The sequence below is a fragment of the Globicephala melas genome, chromosome 10, assembly GCF_963455315.2.
Source record: "Globicephala melas chromosome 10, mGloMel1.2, whole genome shotgun sequence".
Taxonomy (NCBI): Eukaryota; Metazoa; Chordata; class Mammalia; order Artiodactyla; family Delphinidae; genus Globicephala; species Globicephala melas.
In genome coordinates this window covers 77,170,284-77,194,399 of record NC_083323.1, presented here as the reverse complement: position 1 = coordinate 77,194,399, position 24,116 = coordinate 77,170,284, and the positions used below count along the sequence as shown (strand labels likewise).

At 40.3% G+C, this 24,116-nt stretch overlaps 1 protein-coding gene across 1 annotated transcript; it reads right to left on the bottom strand.

Annotated features, from left to right (window-relative positions):
• Positions 1-19,333: 19,333 nt before the first annotated feature.
• LOC115839129 (Krueppel-like factor 10) lies at positions 19,334-21,578 on the bottom strand. The gene is given in 2 exon segments (XM_030830439.3): positions 19,334-20,290; positions 20,293-21,578. Coding segments are annotated over 2 exon segments (1,440 nt in total). The 5' UTR covers positions 21,458-21,578; the 3' UTR covers positions 19,334-20,015.
• Positions 21,579-24,116: the final 2,538 nt, after the last annotated feature.

Genomic DNA, 24,116 nt, shown 5'->3' with positions numbered 1-24,116 from the left:
TGACACAGTGTAGGGACAAAGACACTGGCAGCAGCAGTTCTGGGAAGTACTCATTGGTGTGAGTCCTCCCAGAGGCCACCATCAACCCCACCCTACAGCCTGTAGGCTCCAGTGCTGGGTCACCTCAGGCCAAAAAACAGACAGGGTGAGAATACAGTCCCACGCATCAGCAGACAAGTGGATTAAAGTTTTACTGAGCATGGTCCTGACCACCAGAGGGACAAGACCCAGCTCCACCCACCACCAGTCCCTCCCCTCAGGAAACTTGCACAAGCCTCTTAGAGAGCCTCATAGACCAGAGGCAGAGAGCAGAAACAAGAAGGACAATCCTGCAGCCTTCAGAAAGAAAACCACAATCACAGAAAGTTAGACAAAATGAAATGGCAGAGGAATATGTCCCAGATGAAGGAACAAGGTAAAACCCCAGAAAAACAACTAAGTGAAGTGGAAATAGGCAACCTTCAAGAAAAAGAATTCAGAATAATGATAGTGAAGATGATCCAGGATCTTGGGAAAGGAATGGAGGCAAGGATTGAGAAGATGCAAGAAATGTTTAACAAAGACGTAGAAGAACTAAAGAACAAACAGAGATGAACAATACAATAACTGAAATGAAAAATACACTAAAAGGAATCAAGAGCAGAATAACTGGGCTTCTCTGGTGGTGCAGTGGTTAAGAATCCACCTGCCAAGGCAGGGGACACGGGTTCGAGCCCTGGTCCGGGAAGATCTCACATGCCGCGGAGCAACTAAGCCTGTGCACCACAACTACTGAGCCTGCGCTCTAGAGCTCACGGGTCACAACTACTGAGCCCGTGTGCCACAACTACTGAGCCTGCGTGCCTAGAGCCCATGCTCTGCAACAAGAGAAGCCACCACCATGAGAAGCCCGCGCACTGCAACGAAGAGCAGCCCCTGCTCCCTGCAACTAGAGAAACCCACACACAGCAATGAAGACCCAATGCAGCCAAAAATAAAACAAAAAATAAATAAATTTTTTAAAAAACAAAAAAACAGCAAACGATTAAAAAAAAAAAGAGCAGAATAACTGAGACAGAAGAACAGATAACTGACCTGGAAGACAGAATGGTGGAAATCACTGCCATGGAACAGAATAAAGAAAAAAGAAAGAAAAAAAGTGAAGACAGTCTAAGAGACCTGTGGGACAACATTAAACACACCAACATTCATATTATAGGGGTTCCAGAAGGATAAGAGAGAAAAAGGACCTCAGAAAATATTTGAAGAGATAACAGCTGAAAACTTCCCTAACATGAGAAAGGCAACAGTCACCCAAGTCCAGGAAGCACAGACAGTCCCAGGCAGGATAAACCCAAGGAGGAATATGGCTGAGACACATAGTAATCAAGCTGACAAAAATTAAAGACAAAGAAAAAATATTAAAAGCAACAAGTGAAAAACAACAAATAACATAAAATGGAACTCCCACAAGGCTATCAGCTGATTTCTCAGCAGAAACTATTCAGGCCAAAAGGATATGGAACAATATATTTAAAGTGATGAAAGGGACTTCCCTGGTGCGTCAGTGGTTAAGAATCCGCCTGCCAGTGCAGGGAACATGGGTTTGAGCCCTGGTTTGGGAAGAAGTCACATGCTGCAGAGCAACTAAGCCTGTGCGCCACAACTACTGAGCCTGCGCTCCAGAGCCTGTAAGCCACAACTACTGGGCCCATGTGCTGCAACTACTGAAGCCCATGCTCTGCAACAAGAGAAGCCACTGAAATGAGAACACCACACACTGCAACAAAGAGTAACCCCTGCTCACCACAACTAGAGAAAGCACAGGTGCAGCAACAAAGACCCAATGCAGCCAATAAATAAATAGATAAATAAATAAAGAGATGAAAGGGAAGAAGCTACAACAAAGAGTACTCCACCCAGCAAGGCTCTCATTCAGATTTGATGGAGAAATCAAGAGCTTTACAGACAGACAAGCAAAAGCTAAGAGAATTCAGCATCACCAAATTCAGCTCTGCAACAAATACTAAAGGAACTTCTCTAGGCAGGAAATAGACCAGCAATGTAGAATGACCTTTTACATATATAGACTGCTATATCGAAACCTCATGGGAACAGCAAACCCAAAAACTACAATTGATACACACACACAAAATAAAAAGCAACCCAAACACAACACTAAAGATGACCATCAAACTGCAAGAGAAGAGAACAAAAGAGAAAGGGAATAAAAAAGACCTACAGAAACAAACCCAAAACAATTAAGAAAATGGCAATAGGAGCATACATATTGATAATTACTAAATGTAAATGGATTAAATGCTCCAGCCAAAAGACATAGACTGGCTGAATGGATACAAAAACAAGACTCATATATATGCTGTCTATAAGAGACTCACTTCAGACCTAGGGACACATACAGACTGAAAGTGAAGGAATGGAAAAAAGATATTCCATGCAAATGGAAATCAAAAGAAAGCTGAAGTAGCAATTCTCATATCAGACAAAATAAACTTTAAAATAAAGACTACTAAAAGAGAAAAAGAAGGACACTACAAAATGATCAAGGGATCAATCCAAGAAGAAGACATAACAATTGTAAATATTTATGCACCCAACATAGGAGCACCTCAGTAAATAAGGCAAATACTAACAGCCATAAAAGGGGAAATTGACAGTAACACATTCATAGTAGGGACTTTAACACCCCACTTTCACCAATGGACAGATCATCCAAACTGGAAATAAATAAAGAAACACAAGCTTTAAATGATACATTAAACACGATGGACTTAATTGATACTTATAGGACATTCCATCCAAAAACAACAGAATACACTTTCTTCTCAAGTGCTCATGGAACATTCTTCAGGATAGATCATATCTTGGGTAACAAATCAAGCCTTGGTAAATTTAAGAAAATTGAAATTTTATCAAGTATCTTTTCCAACCACAACGCTATGAGACTAGATATCAATTACAGGGAAAAAAATCTGTAAAAAATACAAACACATGGAGGCTAAACAATACACTACTTAATAACCAAGAGATCGCAGAAGAAATCAAAGAGGAAATCAAAACATACCGAGAAACAAATGACAATGTAAACACAAAGACCCAAAATCTATGGGATGCAGCAAAAGCATTTCTAAGGAGAGATTTATAGCAATACAATCCTACCTCAAGAAACTAGAAACATCTCAAATAAACAACCTAACCTTACACATAAAGCAATTAGAGAAAAAAGAACCAAAAAACCCGAAAGTTAGCAGAAGGAAAGAAGTCATAAAGATCAGAGCAGAAATAAACGAAAAAGAAATGAAGGAAACAATAACAAAGATCAATAAAACTAAAAGCTGGTTCTTTGACAAGATAAACAAAATTGATAAACCATTAGCCAGATTCATCAAGAAAAAAAGGGAGAAGACTCAAATCAATAGAATTAGAAATGAAAAAGGAGAAGTAACAACTGACACTGCAGAAATACAAAGGATCATGAGAGATTACTTCAAGCAACAATATGCCAATAAAATGAACAACCTGGAAGAAATGGACAAATTCTTAGAAAGGGACAAGCTTCCGTGACTGAACCAGGAAGAAGCAGGAAATATAAACAGACCAATCACAAACACTGAAATTGAGACTGTGATTAAAAATCTTCCAACAAAGAAAAACCCAGGACCAGATGTTTTCACAGTGAATTCTATCAAACATTTAGAGAAGAGCTAACACCTATCCTTTACAAACTCTTCGAAAATTTGGCAGAGGGAGGAGCAATCCCAAAATCATTCTATGAGGTCACCATCACCCTGACACCAAAACCAGACAAAGATGTCACAAAGAAAGAAAACTACAGGCCAATATCACTGATGAACATAGATGCAAAAATCTTCAACAAAATACTAGCAAGCAGAATCCAACAACACATTAAAAGGATCATACACCATGATCAAGTGGAGTTTATCCCAGGATGGAAGGATTCTTCAATATATGCAAATCAATGTGATAAACCATATTAACAAATTGAAGGAGTAAAACCATATGATCATCTCCATAGATGCAGAAAAATTTTTCAGCAAAATTCAGCACCCATTTATGATAAAAACCCTCAACAAAGTAGGCATAGAGGGAACTTACCTCAACATAATAAAGGCCATATATGACAAACCCACAGCCAACATCTTTCTCAATGGTGAAAAACTGAAACCATTTCCACTAAGATCAGGAACAAGACAAGGTTGTCCACTCTCACAACTATTATTCAACATAGTTTTGGAAGTTTTAGCCACATCAATCAGAGAAGAAAAAGAAATAAAAGCAATGCAAATTGGAAAAGAAGAAGTAAAGCTGTCACTATTTGCAGATGACATGATACTATACATAGAGAATCCTAAAGACGCTCCCAGAAAACTACTAGAGCTAATCAATGAATTTGGTAAAGTAACAGAATACAAAATTAATGCACAGATATCTCTTGCATTCCTATACAAGAAAAATCTGAAAGAGAAATTAAGGAAACACTCCCAATTACCATTGCAACAAAAAGAATAAAATTCCTAGGAATAAACCTACCTAGGGAGACAAAAGACCTGTATGCAGAAAACTATAAGACACTGATGAAAGAAATTAAAGATGATACAAGTATGTGGAGAGATATACCATGTTCTTGGATTGGAAGAATCAACATTGGGAAAATGACTAGTCTACCCAAAGCAATCTACAGATTCAATGCAATCCCTATCAAACTACCAAGGGCATTTCTCACAGAACTAGAACAAAACATTTCACAATTTGTATGGAAATACAAAAGACTCTGAATAGCCAAAGCAATCTTGAGAAAGAAAAACGGAGCTGGAGGAATCAGGCTCCCTGACTTCAGACTATACTACAAAGCTACAGTAATCAAGAAAGTACAGTACTTGCACAAAAACAGAAACAGATCAATGGAACAGGATAGAAAGCCCAGAGATAAACCCACGCACATATGGTCACCTTATTTTTTATAAAGGATGCAAGAATATACAATGGAGGAAAGACAGCCTCTTCAATAAGTGGTGCTGGGAAAACTAGACAACTACAGGTAAAAGAATGAAATTAGAACACTCCCTAACACCATACACAAAAATAAACTCAAAATGGATTAAAGACCTAAATGTAAGGCCAGAAACTATCACACTCTTAGAGGAAAATATAGGCAGAACACTCTATGACATAAATCACAGCAAGATCCTTTTGGACCCACCTCCTAGAGAAATGGAAATAAAAAGAAAAATAAACAAATGGGACCTAATGAAACTTATAAGCTTTTGCACAGCAAAGGAAACCATAAACAAGACCAAAAGACAACCCTCAGAATGGGAGAAAATATTTGCAAATGAAGCAACGGACAGAGAATTAACCTCCAAAATTTACAAGCAGCTCATGCAACTCAATATCAAAAAAACAAACAACCCAATCCAAAAATGGGCAGAAGACCTAAACAGACATTTCTTCTAAGAAGATATACAGATTGCCAACAAACACATGAAAGAATCCTCAACATCACTAGTCATTAGAGAAATGCAAATCAAAACTACAATGAGGTATCACTTCACACCAGTCAGAACTGCCATCATCAAAAAATCTACAAACAATAAATGCTGGAGAGGGAGAATGGCCATTATCAAAAAATCTACAAAGAATAAATGCTGGAGAAAAGGGAACCCTCTTGCACTGTTGCTGGGAATGTAAATTGATACCGCCACTATGGAGAACAGTATGGAGGTTCCTTAAAAAACTAAAAACAGAACTACCATACGACCCAGCAATCCCACTACTGTGCATATACCCTGAGAAAACCATAATTCAAAAAGAGTCAAGTACCACAATGTTCACTGCAGCTCTATTTAGAGTAGCCAGGTCATGGAAACAACCTAAGTGTCCATTGACAGATGAATGGATAGAGAAGATGTGGCACATATATACAATGGAATATTACTCAACCATAAAAAGAAACGAAATTGAGTTATTTGTAGGGAGGTGGATGGACTTAGAGTCTGTCATACAGAGTGAAGTAAGTCAGAAAGAGAAAAACAAATACTGTATGCTAACACATATATATGGAATCTAAGAAAAAAAAATGTCATGAAGAACCTAGGGGTAAGACGGGAATAAAGACACAGACCTACTAGAGAATGCACTTGAGGATATGGGGAGGGGGAAGGGTAAGCTGTGACAAAGCGAGAGAGAGGCATGGACATATATACACTACCAAACGTAAAATAGATAGCTAGTGGGAAGCAGCCGCATAGCACAGGGAGATCAGCTCAGTGCTTTTTGGCCACCTAGAGGGGTGGGATAGGGAGGGTGTGAGGGAGGGAGACGCAAGAGGGAAGAGATATGGGAACATATGTATATGTATAACTGATTCACTATGTTATAAATTAGAAACTAACACACCATTGTAAAAAGAAATTATACTCCAATAAAGGTGTTTTTTTTAAAAAAAGTGAAAGTGAGGGAGGAGACTGAAAAAAAAAAGATGTGGCACATATATGCAATGGAATATTACTCAGCCATAGAAAGAAACGAAATTGAGTTATTTGTAGTGAGGTGGATGGACCTAGAGTCTGTCATACAGAGTGAAGTAAGTCAGAAAGAGAAAGACAAATACCATATGCTAACACATATATATGGAATCTAAAGAAAAAAACAGAAGGTTCTAAAGAACGTAGGGGCAGAACAGGAATAAAGACACAGACATAGATAATGGACTTGAGGACATGAGGAGGGGGAAGAGTAAGCTGGGAAGAAGTGAGAGAGTGGCATGGACATATGTGCACTACCAAATGCAAAATAGATAGCTAGTGGGAAGCAGCTGCATTGCACAGGGAGATCAGCTTGGTGCTTTTTGACCACCTAGAGGGGTGGGATGGGGAGTGTGGGAGGGAGACACAAGAGGGAGGAGATATGAGGATATATGTATATGTATAGCTGATTCACTTTGTTATAAAGCAGAAACTAACAGAGCATTGTAAAGCAATTATACTCCAATAAAGATGTTAAAAATAAATAAATAAAATAAAGACTGTTATATGAGACAAAGAAGAACACTACGTAATGATGGACGGATGAATCCAAGAAGAAGATATAACAATTTTTAATATATATGCACCCAACGTAGGAGCACCTCAATATATAAGGCAAATACTAACAGCCATAAACAGAGAAATCAACAGTAACACAATAATAGTGGGGGACTTTAACACCTCACTTTCATCAATGCACAGATCATCCAGACAGGAAATCAATGAGGAACACAGGCCTTAAATGACACATTAGACCAAATATTTATAGAGCATTCCATCCAAAAGCAGCAAAATACACATTCTTCTCATGTGCACATGGAACATTTTCCAGGATTGACCACGTGCTGGGCCAGTAAGCGAGCCTCAGTAAATTTAAGAAAATTGAAATCATATCAAGTATCTTTTCTGACCCCAATGCAATGAAATTAGAAATCAACCATGAGGAAAAAAACTGTAAAAAACACAAACACATGGAGGCTACATAAATCAAAAAGGAAATAAAAAAATACTTAGAGACAAAAGAAGACAAATGCACAATAATCCAAAACCTATATGATGCAGCAAAAGCAGTTCTGGGGATTCCCTGGTTATGCAGTGGTTGAGAATCCGCCTGCCAATGCAGGGGACATGGGTTCGAGCCCTGGTCTGGGAAGATCCCACATGCCGTGGAGCAACTGGGCCCGTGAGCCACAATTACTGAGCCTGTGCGTCTGGAGCCTGTGCTCCGCAACAACAGAGGCCGCGATAGTGAGAGGCCCATGCACCGCGATGAAGAGTGGCCCCTGCTTGCCACAACTAGAGAAAGCCCTCGCACAGAAACGAAGACCCAACACAGCCATAAATAAATAAATAAATAAAAAGCAGTTCTAAGAGGGAAGTTTATAGCAATACACTCTTACCTCAGGAAACAAGAAAAATCTCAAATAAACAACCTAACCTTACACCTAAAGCAACTAGAGAAAGAAAAACAAACAAAACCTAAAGTTAGTAGAAGGAAAGAAATCATAAAGATCAGAGCAGAAATAAATGAAATAGAGACAAAGAAAACAATAGCAGAGGTCAATGAAACTAAAATCTGGTTTTTTGAAAAGATAAACAAAATTGATAAACCTTTAGCCAGACTCATCAAGAAAAAAGGGAAAGGACTCAAATCAATACAATTAGAAATGAAAAAGAAGTTACAATTGACACCACAGAAATACAAAGGATCATAAGAGACTACTACAAGCAACTGTATGCCAATAAAATGGACAACGTAAAAGAAATGGACAAATTCTTAGAAAGGTACAATCTCCCAAGACTAAGCCAGGAAGAAATAGAAAATATGAACGGACCAATCACAAGTACTGAAATTGACACTGTGATTTTAAAACTCTCAACAAAGTCCAGAGGGCTTCACAGGTGAATTTAATCAAACATTTTGAGAAGAGCTAACACCTATCCTTCTGAAACTCTTCCAAAAAATTGCAGAGGAAGGAAAACAAACTCATTTTACAAGGCCACCATCACCCTGATACCAAAACCAGACAAAGATGTCACAAAGAAAGAAAATTACAGGCCAATATCACTGATGAATATAGATGCAAAAATCCTCAACAAAATACTAGCAATCTGAATCCAACAATATATTAAAAGGATTAAGTGGGATTTAATCCAGGGATGCAAGGATTTTTCAATATCCAGAAATCAATCAGTGTGATACACCACATCAAAAAATTGAAGAATAAAAACCCTATGATCATCTCAATAGATGCAGAAAAAGCTTTTAACAAAATTCAACACCCATTTATGGTTAAAAAAAAAAACTCTTCAGAAAGTGGGCATAGAGGAAACATACCTCAACATAATAAAGGCCATATATGACAAACCTACAGCTAACATCATACTCAAGAGCGAAAAGCTGAAAGCATTTCCTCTAAGGCCAAGAACAAGACAAGGATGTCCACTCTCGCCACTTTTATTCGACATAGTTTTGGAAGTCCTAGCTATGGCAATCAAAGAAGAAGAAATAAAAGGAATCCAAATTGGAAAATAAAAAGTTAAACAGTCACTGTTTTCAGATGACATGATACTATACATAGAAAATCCTAAAGACACGACCAGAAAGCTACTAGAGCTCATCCATGAATTTGGTGAAGTTGCAGGTTACAAAATAAATACACAGATTTTTGTTGCATTTCTATACACGAACAATGAAAGATCACAAAGAGAAATTAAAGAAACAATCCCATTTACCACTGCATTAAAAAGAATAAAATACCTAGGAATAAACCTACCTAAGGAGACAAAAGACCTGTACCCCAAAAACTATAAGATGCTGATGAAATAAATTGAAGATGACACAAACAGATGGAAAAATATACCATGTTCTTGGATTGGAAGAATAAATATTGTCAAAATGACTATATTACCCAAGGCAATCTACAGATTCAATGCAATCCCTATCAAATTACCAATGACATTTTTCACAGAACTAGAACAAAAAATCTTAAAATTTGTATGGAGATACAAAAGACCCCGAATAGCCAAAGCAATCTTGAGAAAGACAAAAGGAGCTGGAGGAATCAGGCTGCCTGACTTCACTCTACTACAAAGCTATAGTCATCCAAACAGTATGGTCCTGGCACAAAAACAGAAATATACATCAATGGAACAGTATAAAAAGCCCAGAAATAAACCCACACACCTATGGTCAATTTGTCTAAGACAAAGGAGGCAAGAGTATACAGTGGAGGAAAGACAGTCTCTTCAATAAATAATGCTGGGAATACTGGACATCTACATGTGAAAAAAAATGATATTAGAAAATTCTTTAACACCACACACAAAAATAAACTCAAAATGTATTAAAGACCTAAATGTGAGACTGGACACTACAAAACTCTTAGAGGAAAACATAGGCAGAACACTCTGACATAAATTGCAGCAATATCTTTTTTGATCCATCTCCCAGAGTAATGGAAATAAAAATAAACAAATGGGACCTAATTTAACTCAGAAGCTTTTGCACAGCAAAGGAAACTATAAACAAAACAAAAGACAACTCACACAATGGGAGAAAATATTTGCAAATTATGTGACCAACAAAGGATTAGTCTCCAAAATTTACAAACAGCTCATGTGGCTTAATATCATCAAAACAAACACCCAATCACAAAATGGGCAGAAGACCTAAATAGACATTTCTCCAAAGAAGAGGCACGTGAAAAGATGTTCAACATCGCTAATTATTAGAGAAATGCAAATCAAAACCACAATGACGTATCACCTCACACCAGTCAGAATGGCTATCATCAAAAAATCCACAAACAATAAATGCTGGAGAGTGTGTGGAGAGAAGGGAACCCTCCTACACTGTTGGTGGGAATGTAAATTGATACAGACACTATGGAAAACAGTATGGAGGTTCCTTGAAAAACTAAAAATAGAGCTACCATATGATCCTTCAATCCCACTCCTGGGCATATATCCAGAGAAAAACACCGTCCGAAGGGATACATGCACCCCAATATTCATTGCAGCACTATTTACAATAGCCAAGATATAGAAGCAACCTAAATGTCCATCGACAGAGGAGTGGATAAAGAAGATGTGGTACATATATACAATATAATATTATTCAGCCATTAAAAAGAATGAAATAACGCCATTTACAGCAACATGGATGGACCTAGAGATTGTAAGTCTCTAGGTGAAGTAAGACATACTGAGTGAAGTAAGTCAGAGAAAGAGAAATATCGTATGATGTTGCTTATATGTGGAATCTAAAAAAAAAAAAAAATGATACAAATGAGCTTGTTTGCAGGACAGAAGCAGACTCACAGACTTGGAGAATGAACTTGTGGTTGCCAGGGGGGAAAGGTTGGGGGGGGATAGTTAGGGAGTTTGGGATTGACATGTACACACTGCTAAATTAAAAATGGATGACCAGGGCTTCCCTGGGGGTGCAGTGGTTAAGAATCCGCCTGCCAATGCAGGGGAGCCCTGATCCGGGAAGGTACCACATGCTGCAGAGCAACTAAGCCTGTGCGCCACAACTACTGAGCCTGTGAGACACAAATACTGAAGCCCGGGCACCTGGAGCCCGTTCATTCTCCACAACAAGAGAAGACACCGCAATGAGATGCCTGCGCACCATAACGAAGAGTAGCCACCGCTCACCGCAACTAGAGAAAGCCCGCGCACAGCAACAAAGACCCAACACAGCCAAAAAAAATTTTTTTTAAGTTTTTTTTAATGGATGACCAGCGGGGGACCTGCTGTGTAGCACAGGGAACTCTGCTCAATATTATGTAACAACCTAAATGGGAAAAGAATTTGAAAAAGAATAGATACATGTAGATGTGAAACTGAATCACTTTGCTGTACACCTGAAACTAACACAACGTTGTTAATCAACAATACGCCATTATAGGGCTTCCCTGGTGGCGCGGTGGTTGAGAGTCTGCCTGCCGATGCAGGGGACACGGGTTCGTGCCCCGGTCCGGGAAGATCCCACATGCCGCAGAGCGGCTAGGCCTGTGAGCTATGGCCGCTGAGCCTGTGCGTCCGGAGCCTGTGCTCCGCAACGGGAGAGGCCACAAACAGTGAGAGGCCCGCGTACCGCAAAAAAAAAAAAAAAAAAAAAAAAAAATACGCCGTTATAAAATAAAAAGTTAAAAAAAAAAAAGACATAACAACAAGCATTGGTGAGGATGTGAAGAAATTAGAAGCCTCATACATTGCTACTGGGAATGTAAAATGGTGCAGCTGCCTTGAAATAATTTCACAGTTCCTCTAAATTTAAACATAGAGTTATCATATGACCCAGAAATTCCATTCCTGAGTATATACCCAAGAGAGATGAAAACGTATGTCACACACACAAAAAAAGTATACACAAATGTTTATAGCAGCCTTATTTACAATAGAAAAAGTAAAATATTGTATACCTATGCAATGGAATACTATTTAGCAATAAAAAGAAATGAAGTATTGATATATGCTACAACATGGATGAGCCTTGAAAACATCATGTTAAGTGAAATAAACCAGTCACAAAAGACCACAATTCTATGTAATCATTTTTATGAAATGTCGAGAATAGGCAAATCTATAGACAAAAAGTAGATTTGTGGTTGCCAGTGGCTGAGGGAATTGGGGGTAATAGGGAGTGGCTACTTATAGGTACAGTGTATCTTTTAGGGATGATGACAAAGTTCTAAAACTGATTGTTGTGATAGCTGTACAACTGAGTGAATATACTAAAAGCCATTGAATTGTTTAGTTTAAATGGGTTAATTGTATGCTATGTGAATTATAATCAAAATAAAGCTGTCATTTTAAAAAAGAAGAGTATATTCTATATCAGTGTAGAAAGTGGAGGGAACAAGCTTGACGTAAGAGAGGCCATGAGAATAATAGTATGTTTTTTTCTGATGAGAAAATAAATAAAAATAAATAAAATGGAATAATAATTCACATGCTTGTTTTGATGATTAAATGAACGAATAGATGTAAAGTATTAGCACCTTCCCTGGCACATAATAAAGGCTCCATAATTGGTAGTTATTCCTATGAAAACAGTTTTTGCTCGTATGGCATTGTGTGCTCTAGAAGACTAGAAGAACACATCCCATGAGAGTTCTTGACCCGGAGAACAGCCTAGGGAAGGGCACTACATAAAGTGTTCATTAGACAGAAACCCCACATCTCAGCAGAGTGCAAATCAAGAAGACAGCATAGTCTCCTTTCCCATACTTTGCATTGCTCAGGCAGTCCAGACTTCTATAAATGTATAGAAGGAGGCATCACAGGAGTTGCTACATATAAGAATAGACAGAACCTCTTGCAAATACTGGAATAGGCATATTCTCCCCTCTGAGACCATTGCTTTTGCTACTCCTACCTACCACTTGCAATATTAATGTTACCAATTCCAAAAACAACTTTTAGAGATGCAGCAACACCGCCTCCTCTTCAAAGCAAACTGTGCTTTCTTTGTTTGTCTGTTTGTTTGTCAAAGCAAAATTTGGAGGTGAGAGGTAGAGGGTAGGAAATGGGAGTTAGTAGAGAGAGTATGTACTATATATATCATGGCATCTCTAATGATATAGCAGAAAGAGCTGGACTAAGAACCATGGAGGCACAGATCTAATTCTGGCTCTTTCAATGAGAGAGTTTGTGAACTTGGGCAGACTTACTTAGTTTGTCTGTGAACAGCCATATAATAAATTACATGCAAGTGCTGTCAACTCTACCTCCAAGGTATATCTCAATTCTATCCACTTCTTTCTATATATTCTATCACGTAAGCCAGGCCACTATCATCTCCTATCTAAGATATAGCAACAGCCTCCTCTGGATTTCTTGTTTCCCTGCTGACCCCACTACAGTTTATCCGAGACCCTGAAGCAGAGGAATATTTGAGAATTTTTAATCTTAGGAAAAAAATCCATACTTATAATAGCCCTCATGATATTAATCACCCCCTGCCAAAACCTCTCTTACCTTATTGTGCTGGCAGACTCTAAGGTGGCCCCCATGGTGTCTGCCTGGTATTCATGCCTTGTGTAATCTACTCCCCTTGAGTAGATGGGACCTGGACATGTTTTTACTCAACAGGATACAGCAAAGATGATGGAGTGTCACTTCACTAATAACGTTTCATGAGCTTGTAACCCATCTTTCTAGGAGACTCTCTCCTTTGCTGGATTTGAGGAAGCAAGCAACCATGTAGGGAAGGTCTTCAAGGCAAGGAACTGAGGGCAGCCTTCAGCTGACAGCTAGCAAGAAATGGAGGCCCTCAGTCCAACAGCCTAAAAGGAACTGAGTTATATCCACAACTTCATTAGCTTGGAAGTAAATCCTCAGACGAGCCTTGGATGAGAACCCAGCCCTTGCCAATACCTTGACTGCAGCTTTGCAGAAGATCCAGTAAAGCTGTGCCTGGATTCCTGATTCACAGAAATGGTGTCATTTTAAGCTGATAAACTTGTAATATTGTTAATGCAGCAATACCTAATTCTTTTTTTTTTTTTTTGCGTTACGCGGGCCTCTCACTGTTATGGCCTCTCCCGTTGCAGAGCACAGGCTCGGGACGCACATGTCCAGCGGCCATGGCTCACGGGCCCAGCTGCTCCGCGGCATGTGGGATCTTCCCGGACCGGGGCACGAACCCGTGTCCCCTGCATCGGCCGACAGACTCTTAACCACTGCACCACCAGGGAAGCCCATCAACACCTAATTCTTATCTTCCACCACACTCTTCATCATCCTCTATAATCTACGTACACTGGGCCTTCTTGCTGCTGCCCCTGTATGTCAAGATTATTCCCTCCTAAGGGCCCTTATACTTGCCACGCTCTCTGCCTAGAAGGCTCCTAACCCAACTCTTCACTTAGTTGACTTTATCTTGTCATTCAGGTCTTATCTCTAGTGTTCATTCTTATCTACCTAAGTAGCCACCCTGACATGAGCACATCATACAATTTTAGTTTTCTGCATAATGCTTTTTACTACCAGTAAAAATTTGCTTATTCAGTTTCTTTACCCTAGAATGTAAGCTATTTGAGATCAAGGACCTTGTCTATCTTGTATGCCTAGAACCTAAAACAGTGCCTGGCAACATTCCTTCAAAACTTGTTATCATTAAATGATCATTGGGCAATATTTAAGTTCCATCCAGCGCCAAAATGATCTCAGGTCCATAAAAGGGCATATGCAAAGATGTTCATTGTGACAGTATTTGTGGCACAGTGAGTGGGAGATAATCTGGGTGTCCATCACTGGGAGAGTTGATAAGTAAACTGTGCTAGATGCACACGTGGAGAGCTATGTAGCAATTAGAAGCAACAGATCAGATGTGCACCTTGAAACACGACTGGACTGAAAGCATAGCCCTCAAGACTAAGATGTATAAGATGCACGTTTTTTATAAACAAAAACACAGATGCGCACAAAAATACGTATTTGTAAGAACAATACAAATAGAACCACATTAAATGGATTATAATGCTTTCCTATAGGAGGGGAAGTAGATGCAAGTGGGAAATGAGGTTAAGAGGGAATAAATAAAACAAGAGAAGGACCTTACACAGACTAACGATGAGAATGTGCTGGAATTGGGCTGTATGATAATTTAGTCTTCTGCACCTGAGAACCCAAATTAAGGTCAAACAAAATTGTGTGGTTCAGAGATCATAGGAGACATCATAGGGTGTCACCAGCCTAAAGATAGGAAGTTTTGGGTTAAATACTATAAGGTGACCAACACTAGAAGGCTCACTCATGAACCCCACTATTCCCTCCTTCTCCTTATGGAATCAGGCATCTGGGTGCTTCCAAATTTTCTCTCACCTTTCTCTCAAATAGTCTCCACCTCTCTTGGGTCTCCATCATGATTAGACTTAGGTTCAATTGTCACAACACTGCTGCTTCACAGGTGATGCCATGCTCTTTCAACAGAAATTATATAACATCTGATTATCTCTTTTTGTGTGATACAGAGCTGTTAATGATCAATGTGCAGTCTTTATGTCAAGGTCTCTTTAGTCTTTGATTATCTGAGGCTAATTTTCTAGTATATTCCTCAGGAAGAGTTCATGGGAACAATATTCACTGAGTTTTTAAATGTTTGTAATGGTTTGTCTATAACTTTCTGGAGTTGAAAGTCAGCTCAGAAGAATATAAATCCTTAGCTCACATTTTCTTAACACACAATGAATTTTCAAACCTCTGTTTTATAGCTTATAACTTTTCTCCACCTGGAATGTCCTTCCCACTTGTCACCTGTCAAACTCTATTCAGCCACCTGGGCCCAGTGGTGGCTTTCTACTACTAGGAAAGTGTTCCTATCTCCTCCAGACAGAATTAAGTTCTATTTTCAATAATGCAACTTTATGGGGACTTTGTGGTCCAGTGGTTAAGAATCTGCCTTCCAATGCAGGGGACACAGGTTCAATCCCTGGTCCGGGAACTAAGATCCCACATGCCATGGGGCAACTAAGCCCACGCACCACAACTAGAGAGCCCGCGTGCACAACTACTGAGCCCACATGCTCTGGAGCCCACGTGCCACAACTAGAGAGAAGCCCATGTGCTACAACTAGAGAGAAGCCCATGCGCTGCAACTAGAGAAACCCATGCACTGCAGCAAAGTGCCCGAGCACCGCAACAAAAGATCCTGCATGCCGCAACTAAGACCCAACGCAGCCAAATAAGTAAATAAATAAAATTTTTTGAAAATAGTGCAACTTTGGGCTTCCCTGGTGGCACAGTGGTTGCGAGTCCGCCTGCCGATGCAGGGGACACAGGTTCGTGCCCCGGTCCAGGAAGATCCCACATGCCGCGGAGCTGCTAGGCCCGTGAGCCATGGCCACTGAGCCTGCGCGTCTGGAGCCTGTGCTCCACAAAAAAAAATAATAATAAATTAAAAAATAAATAAATAAATAAAAATAGTGCAACTTTATACATTTCTCTAGTACATCACTTAACACATTATATATAGCTACAACTTATTAAGCACTGTGTGCTGGGCACAGTTGAGCCATATAGTGGATTAATTACATGTAGTGTACCATATGTGCACACGTGTGTGCTTGCTTTGGAATTTTAAATTGCCTGATGTTTTTGTTTGCCTAGAAAACTAGGCAAACAAAAGAAACGTGTGTTTTACTTTTTCTTTGGTGATGTCATTTAATTTTCAATCACTATATCATCCCTAAACTTTCACCCAGCTGTCTCTATCTCAGTACATGTCAACACTTCGGTACACTTCGGGTACCTTAGGATTCATTTTCCTGGAGACACCTCCCTCAAAGCTTTCTAAGCTGCTCCCATCTGGGCTGCAGTCTCTCAGGTGCTGCTATCGAAGGTTTACCTTCACCGTCACCTGGGAATTCTCTTTGCCTCTTTTTTGGGGGTGGATTTCCTATTTCCTGGATCTTATATTATTCCTTTTCTTCAGTTACTTTCCTGTAACTCAGCTATTGGAGATTAAAACTTACTCTGTCCTCACATGTGATTGATAGAGTGCCAACTTTATAATTCCAAGCTGATAGTTTTTTCTCTCAGAATATTAAAGACATTGTTCTACTGTCTTCCAGTTTTCAGTGTTGCTGTTGAATAGCCAATGCCATTATGATTTTGAATCCTTTATGGGTGACTTTTTTCAACCTGGAAGCTTTCCCAACCTCTTTTTATCCCAAGGTTCTGAAATTTCAAGGTGAGGTGGCCTGGTGCACTCAGTGGGCCCCATCAATCAGAAACTCAACTTTGAGAAATTTTTTAAAATTATTTCTCCAATAACTTCCTCCTCTCTACTTGTTTGTTTCTCTCTCCATGGAACTCCTATCACTCAGATATTGTGTCTCTTGGGCTGATTTTCTAATTTTCATATATTTGCTTTCCTATTTTCCATCTCTGTCTTTTTGTTCTATTTTCTGAGATATTTCCTCACCTTTAATTTACAATCCTACTTTAAAAAAAAAACTTTTCAGTCATTTTTACATTTTTTAAAGTGCAATTATGAAAAAATACTACCACCTAGTACAGTGCCTGACACATGATAATAGGTGCTGAGTACATAGTTTTCGAAAAATGAACGGATTTCAACTCCCAAACTGCCACTTGGAGTTAAGGGATCAAAACAGCTGACAATAGCTTTTTTCCATCTTCTTGCTTCCTCCCACTCTGGGGTTGGTTGGCCTGAGCACTCTCCTTTGTGCCCCAGAAAACTGAGGAAATCAAGGACTTTGTGCTCACAGACAGGTGAAAGGATGCCAGATCTGTCAAGATTAAGAAAAATAAGGATAATCTGAAGTTTAAAGTTTGATACAGCAAATACTTTTATACCTTGGTCACCACAGACGAAGGCAGAGAAACTGGAAATCTGTCCCTGCCCCAGGTTTGACAATGAAGGAGCTGAAATGAACAAGGCGTGCTGTTTTGAACTGTATTTAAATCTTTTGAATTTAAAAAAAAAAAAAAAAAGCAGCTGACAATAGGCTTCATGAATTTCCCATTGCCCTCTTTTTCTTAGAAATAATTACTACCAGTTTAGTTTTAAAAGTACTTTTGAGTTAATAACATGCTTTTCCATGTTGTTTATATAGGCTAATTTTTTCTAAGAAGCCAATAAATTTTAAAGAAGCAATTATTCAAATAAGTTTATTTGCACGGTAAAACTAATAAACAAACTGATAACTGCTCTGCTAAAATATGGTAAAAAGCAAGTGAAAAAATAAAGTAGCAGTAACTGTGTGCTCATTTCATGTACTAAATCATTTAATACTCATGACAACCCTATGAGTTAGTTACTGTTGTTATGCCCATTTTATAGAAAGGGAAAGTAAGACACAGAGAAGTTGAATAACATCTGCAAAGTCATACAACTATTTTGTGACATCTGATTCTTTAAATGTCTATCTATTGATTTTTTAATTTCTATCTGATTTTTATTTTCAAGATCTTTTTATTCACTAAATATAGCTTTTTCAAAACATCTCATTCTTTCTTCGTGAATGCTATAGCTTCTTTTATTAGAGTGGGACCATGATTTGTAAGACTTAATTTTTTTGATTCCTCTATTGTCTCAGTTTCCTCTGAATTCTTTTCTTTTTTTTTTTTTATATACCAAAGGAAATTCTTTATTGTAAACAAGATATAAAGTACAACAAAAGAAATATTGTGCAAATTGTAAATCACAAGGATTTTTTTTATTAAAAGAAAATTCTTTTTTTGTTTTCTAAGAGTCCAAAGTTTTGATGGCAGAAATCTACACCCAATATAGAGAAAAATGTTAAATGGAAAGACATAATGACATTTTTCACTATATATTTTAAACAATTGACTTTTGTTTTACCACTGTATATATCATCCACTATACCAAACAGAATATAACAGAAATACTGTTAACAAAAGTGAATGTCCTAATTATTTTTCTACCTATCTACTTCCACATTCCCCCCCCAAAAAAAACTTCTATAAATTAACAGGACATTTGTCCACTTGTGAATAATGTTCACTCACTTTCTAATTCAATAAAGCACATGTTATATCCTCATAACATAAGGGTACTTTACTGATGTCCTAAGCCATCTTTTTGAAGGAGTTATCTAAAATTCTTAATATTCCTTCTTTACAATATGTTTTCATCTTCAATTTTTTTCCGAAACAAAGTGCAGTGTATTTTAGAGTCTACGGAAAACACATTGGTATACAATTTTCAAATCTACACAGGAACTGCAGCCAACTAAGGTTCAAAGCATAATAAAATGCCTAGTTATAGTCATTTGTTAAACTTTTAAAACAAAAACGCAAAAAAAAACCCTGAAGCAACACTTCAAAGCAATTAAATTAATGAGGATTCCAATTCTTTGGGACCTCTTCAGCAATATACAGTTGCTCAATTCCAAACGTCAGCAACTAGTGTAAAAATGCTAGTTCTAGATATATTTAACAACTATGTCCACGAAGTTGAATGGAAAGACTAAGAATAGTAAACAAGATAACTCTAGGAAAGGATAATAATATTCGCGATAATACAGATCAATTTTACATCTCCATCTCTGTACCGTAATGTTTACTTCCAGTCTCTACACTCTTGAAACCAGTGCTTTTGAAGAATCACATTGAAAAGTTGGTCTCAAGTATAAATGGTGAAAGTAAAGTAACAAATTGTGCACACAAATTCAAAATCTGTGCTACCTGTGGTTGCGCTGACCTCACCTGAAACCTTCAAAAAATATTGAAAGGAATAAACTTTCTCATCTCTCTTACGTGGTAAGAAATGAGTCCTGCCACTCTTTGAGCTGCCTGTGGCCGTAGCACTTCTTACCATCTAACCCAGGCTGGGCCTTCTCCCCAGGCCGTGGGGCTTCTGCTTGCAGCCCGCACTGGAGGGCCACAGACTTGCAGTGGAAGCATTTTTATATCACCACTGGCTTCTGGCTGTGACCAAAGTTAGTCTGATTCTTTACCATCCGTCTGTCACTGTGTGGGAGCAGGGGTTGGAGGTAGGGTAATGTCATTTAACTTGCTCACTTCCATCTGCCAGTTTGGTAGCTTCTTGGCTGACAGATGGCGCCGGGCATGTTTGGTCAAATGGTCGCTCCTCATGAACCGCCGGTCACACATGGGACAGGCGAATTTCTTCTCACCTGTGTGGGTTCGTCGGTGTCTGGACAGTTCATCTGAACGAGCAAACCTCCTTTCACAACCTTTCCAGCTACAGCTGAAAGGTTTTTCTCCTGTATGCGTTCTATGTGGGCCTTCAGATGAGAACTTTTAAAGTACGTCTTGCCACATCCTGGATGGCTACAGATGTGACTTCTTATCCTTGATGAGTCAATCTGAGGAGTGACTTTTGCTGCTGAAGGAGAAAACCCTGGAGCAGGGGCAATGGGAGAGAGTCTGGTGCCATTTGGGCTCACCACTGGAGGCTTGGGGTTCTGAACAACGGGCTGGGGTACAACAAACATGACGGCGCCTTTGGGCACCTGAGTGCCCATGAATACAACAGGTGGGCAGACGGCTGGCGGCTGACTGGGTGGAGTGCTGGGGACGACTGTTGTCACAGCTGGGTTGTTTGCAGGGAGGGGAACCATCTGGCAGATGACGGGCATAGGTGGCACTCCCCCTGTTGATACTGCAGGTGGAGAGACTAAGACCGACTTTTGTTGTGGGCACATGGGGACCGGCTGAGATCTACAGATTACTGTCTCTGAGGAAGGCACAGAAAAGTCATAAAGTGCAGCACTTGCTTTCTCTTCAACACCTGCCACTGTGTCTCTCTCACGTTTGGATCTGTTTGGTGACACAGCTGCACAAGGTATGTTTTTTCTTGCAGTCTCAGCATTTAGGTGGGTTCTTCTTCGAAAAGAATTGTCCTGATAGTTAAGGATGCTGGCTGCTTTCACTGGGCAAGATCGGTGGTTACACAGCTGGGCATCAGCTGTATGACGAATCACACTTGTTGCCTGAGCCTTGGGGAGTTTGGGGGCAGGTACTGGGCTCTTCTCCTCTTTGAAAGGTGCAGCAGCAATGTGAGGCTTGGCAGTATCTGACAATGATTTGAAGTGTCCAGTAGATGGCGCTGGTGCCATCAGATTTGACACTTGAGAGGGTTCAAAGTCAGAGGGACTGTAAGGTGGAGTCAAACAAAATGCTGGGACTGTATGAAAATCAGGTGTACCAGGAAGCAGATTCTCTTCCTCTGACATATCAGACACTGGAGTAACGGGTCTGCTTTCAATGTATTTCTTAAAATCAGACTTCCAACTGCAGCTCATTGACATAAGTGCTTCTACGGCTTCAAAGTCACTTTTCTCTGCAGTTTTGTTCCAGGAATACACACTCTCTTTTGATCTTTCAGAAATCATTTCCATTCTTTCCTCTGCAGGCTGCTGGAGAGAAGCGCCGAAGTTCAGCATGGTTGGCTGCCTGGCCTCCGGCGGCGAGCTGACTGGCTGCTTGGCTGCCTGGCCGCTTGGCTGCCTGGCCACAGACGGACGCCCGGAGACACTCGACGCCGCTCCCGCCACCGCCGCGCTCTGCGCCGTCTGCCCCAAATTCTTTTCTCTTTGCTTTTATCTCTACTTTTTCATGCTGAAGACTTTCCTCAAATGTCTGGCAATTCTTATTCATTTATGGGTAAGTGTGAGGCACTAAAACCCAATAAGAAGACCTGTGAGGGGAAATAGGAAGTATTGACTTGTCGACTCCATTGTAGAATGATGGGCAGGGGCCAAGGCATGTGCTAGGGGACACCTCCTCCCAAATGTGGCAGCATCTCTAGGTCTTTTTTCCTGGAGTGGTCATTTTCCCCAGGGAGAAATTCTCCCTCTAGTTCCTTATCTTGGTGAGTGTCAACCTGGCTGCTAGCATTCTGGGAGCCAAGTTAGCGAAAGAGGCTTTAGAATCTTACTTTGCAAGATATTGATTTCCACTTAATCCCCCTGCTTTCCTCAGAGCTCCCTGCCTTTCTGCTATACCTGAACGTGGTGTCCCTAATTCAATGCCCTTGCATTTTCTGTTGGGGCATTGGCAGGCGGATTCTTAACCACTGCGCCACCAGGGAAGTCCCATGTATCTTTTTTAATACCTAAGTATCATCTGGTTGGAGATTCAGGAAGGAGGAGAGGTAAATGTAAGTATCCAACCTTCTGGGTTGAGCAAGAAGCCTGTCCTTTGAACCTCTCTGTTATGCTGCCTCTGTATATAGCCTGCATATCTATCCTCCACCTAGATTACGATTTTTCTTGAAGGCAGAGACCTGAAAATAAAAAAATTCTGGGCTTCCCTGGTGGCGCAGTAGTTGGGAATCCGCCTGCCAATGCAGGGGACACAGGTTTAAGCCCTGGTCTGGGAGGATCCCACATGCCGCGGAGCAACTAAGCCCGTGAGCCACAACTACAGAGCCTACACTCTAGAGCCTGCATGCCACAACTATTGAAGCCCATGCGCCACAACTACTGAAGCCCACATGCCTAGAGCTCGTGCTCCACAACAAGAGAAGCCACTGTAATAAGAAGCCCGTGCACCACAACGAAGAGTAGCCCCTGCTCGCCACAACTAGAGAAAGCCCACGTGCAGCAATGAAGACCCAACACAGCCAAAAATAAAATAAATAAATTTTTAAAAATATATATATATTTTAAAAAATTTCCTACAATCTTAGGAAAAGATTAAATATTCTGTAGCTATGGCAATAAGGAACCACCAGAACCAGTTCTAAACTGGTTTAATGAATCAATGGCAACTTGCCTAAGTGAACAAACTTCTGAAAGTTAGCCAGAAACAGCCCTGTGCTATTGAAAGCCAGCCAGTCCACACCATTCTCATCTAAACAAGCAGGTTTTCACAGCTAGCATCAGCCCACTCCTGCCCCTTGGAAGTCCACTAATCCCTCAACACCACACTTCCCAAACCTTGTATAAAATCAACTCCTTGCTTTGCTGGAAAAGATTGTGCTTCAGTAAGTATTACATTTGGCTTTTTGTTTAGATATTAAACGGTAGTCTTTTCCTTTGGCAGATCTCGACAGCTACCACCATGCCTGGCTCATGAGAGTACTCTGTGGGCAGATAAGGGAACGTGCCAAGGCCAGCTATGTCCAGAATAAAAAGGTCTGAGCTGTTTGCCCTAGTGACCCCTGTGGCAAGGCTAGAGCAGGTACAAAATTCATTCAACATTCATGCGTCAGTGCCAATTTAAGGGTACCTGAGATGTAAGGGATATAAGTATCTGCATTCAGAAGCAAGTGTGTTTCCTGCCACCTTTGATACTGTGAAGTTCACTGTGTACAGCCTGAACAATGGGTAGGACCAGCTAATGAAAGGGGTTTGTTTGTTTCATTTTGTTTTACTCTACATTTTCAACTGTTTTCTTCATCCTAGGGAGAATCTTCCCTCAACAGAGATCACATTTACAGTAGCAAAACTGCTTCTAAGAGATATACAAGAAAATATCCTATATGGAAGTTAATTTATTGTAGGGTTGAAGGTTTTCCAAATAACACTTACCACTGGAGAACATGTGCCCTTTGGAACTGAACTCTTCTAGGAATCAGAATTCACTGGCCACTAGGATCCCTGACAAGATGGAGCAGAAGTTTCTTCCAGGAATGAAAATCAGGGCTGCAAGCTTACAGTAGCAGAAAGGAGACATCAGTTACCAGCTCAAGAACCTGGGCTCCCCAGGGCCCCAGCACCAGGCTCCATTGCTGGGGAGGAGTGGGGAGGGTCAGAAGTCGCTCCTGCCATCGCTTCTGCCACCGTAGCCCTTTGGACGCCTTTTCCCAGACGTCCCTTCCTGCTCTGCCTTTGTTGGAGCCACAGGTCCTCTCTCTCTGGGGTGGTGGCTCTTCCCCGGGGAGGCAACCAGAGCCCTGGGTCCCCTGGACCCCATGTCTCCCGACCCTGACAGCCCCGTGCCTTCGCTCCAGGCTCCCAGCCTCTCCCGCCACGGCTCTGGCACAGGGATGGCACTTCTCCAGGGATGTAGCTTTGCACCTGGCTGTCTGATCTTCTACCAATTAACAGGTTTCGGAAGACTTGGTAGTTCTAGAAACTGCTGATCTGACCTCCAGTG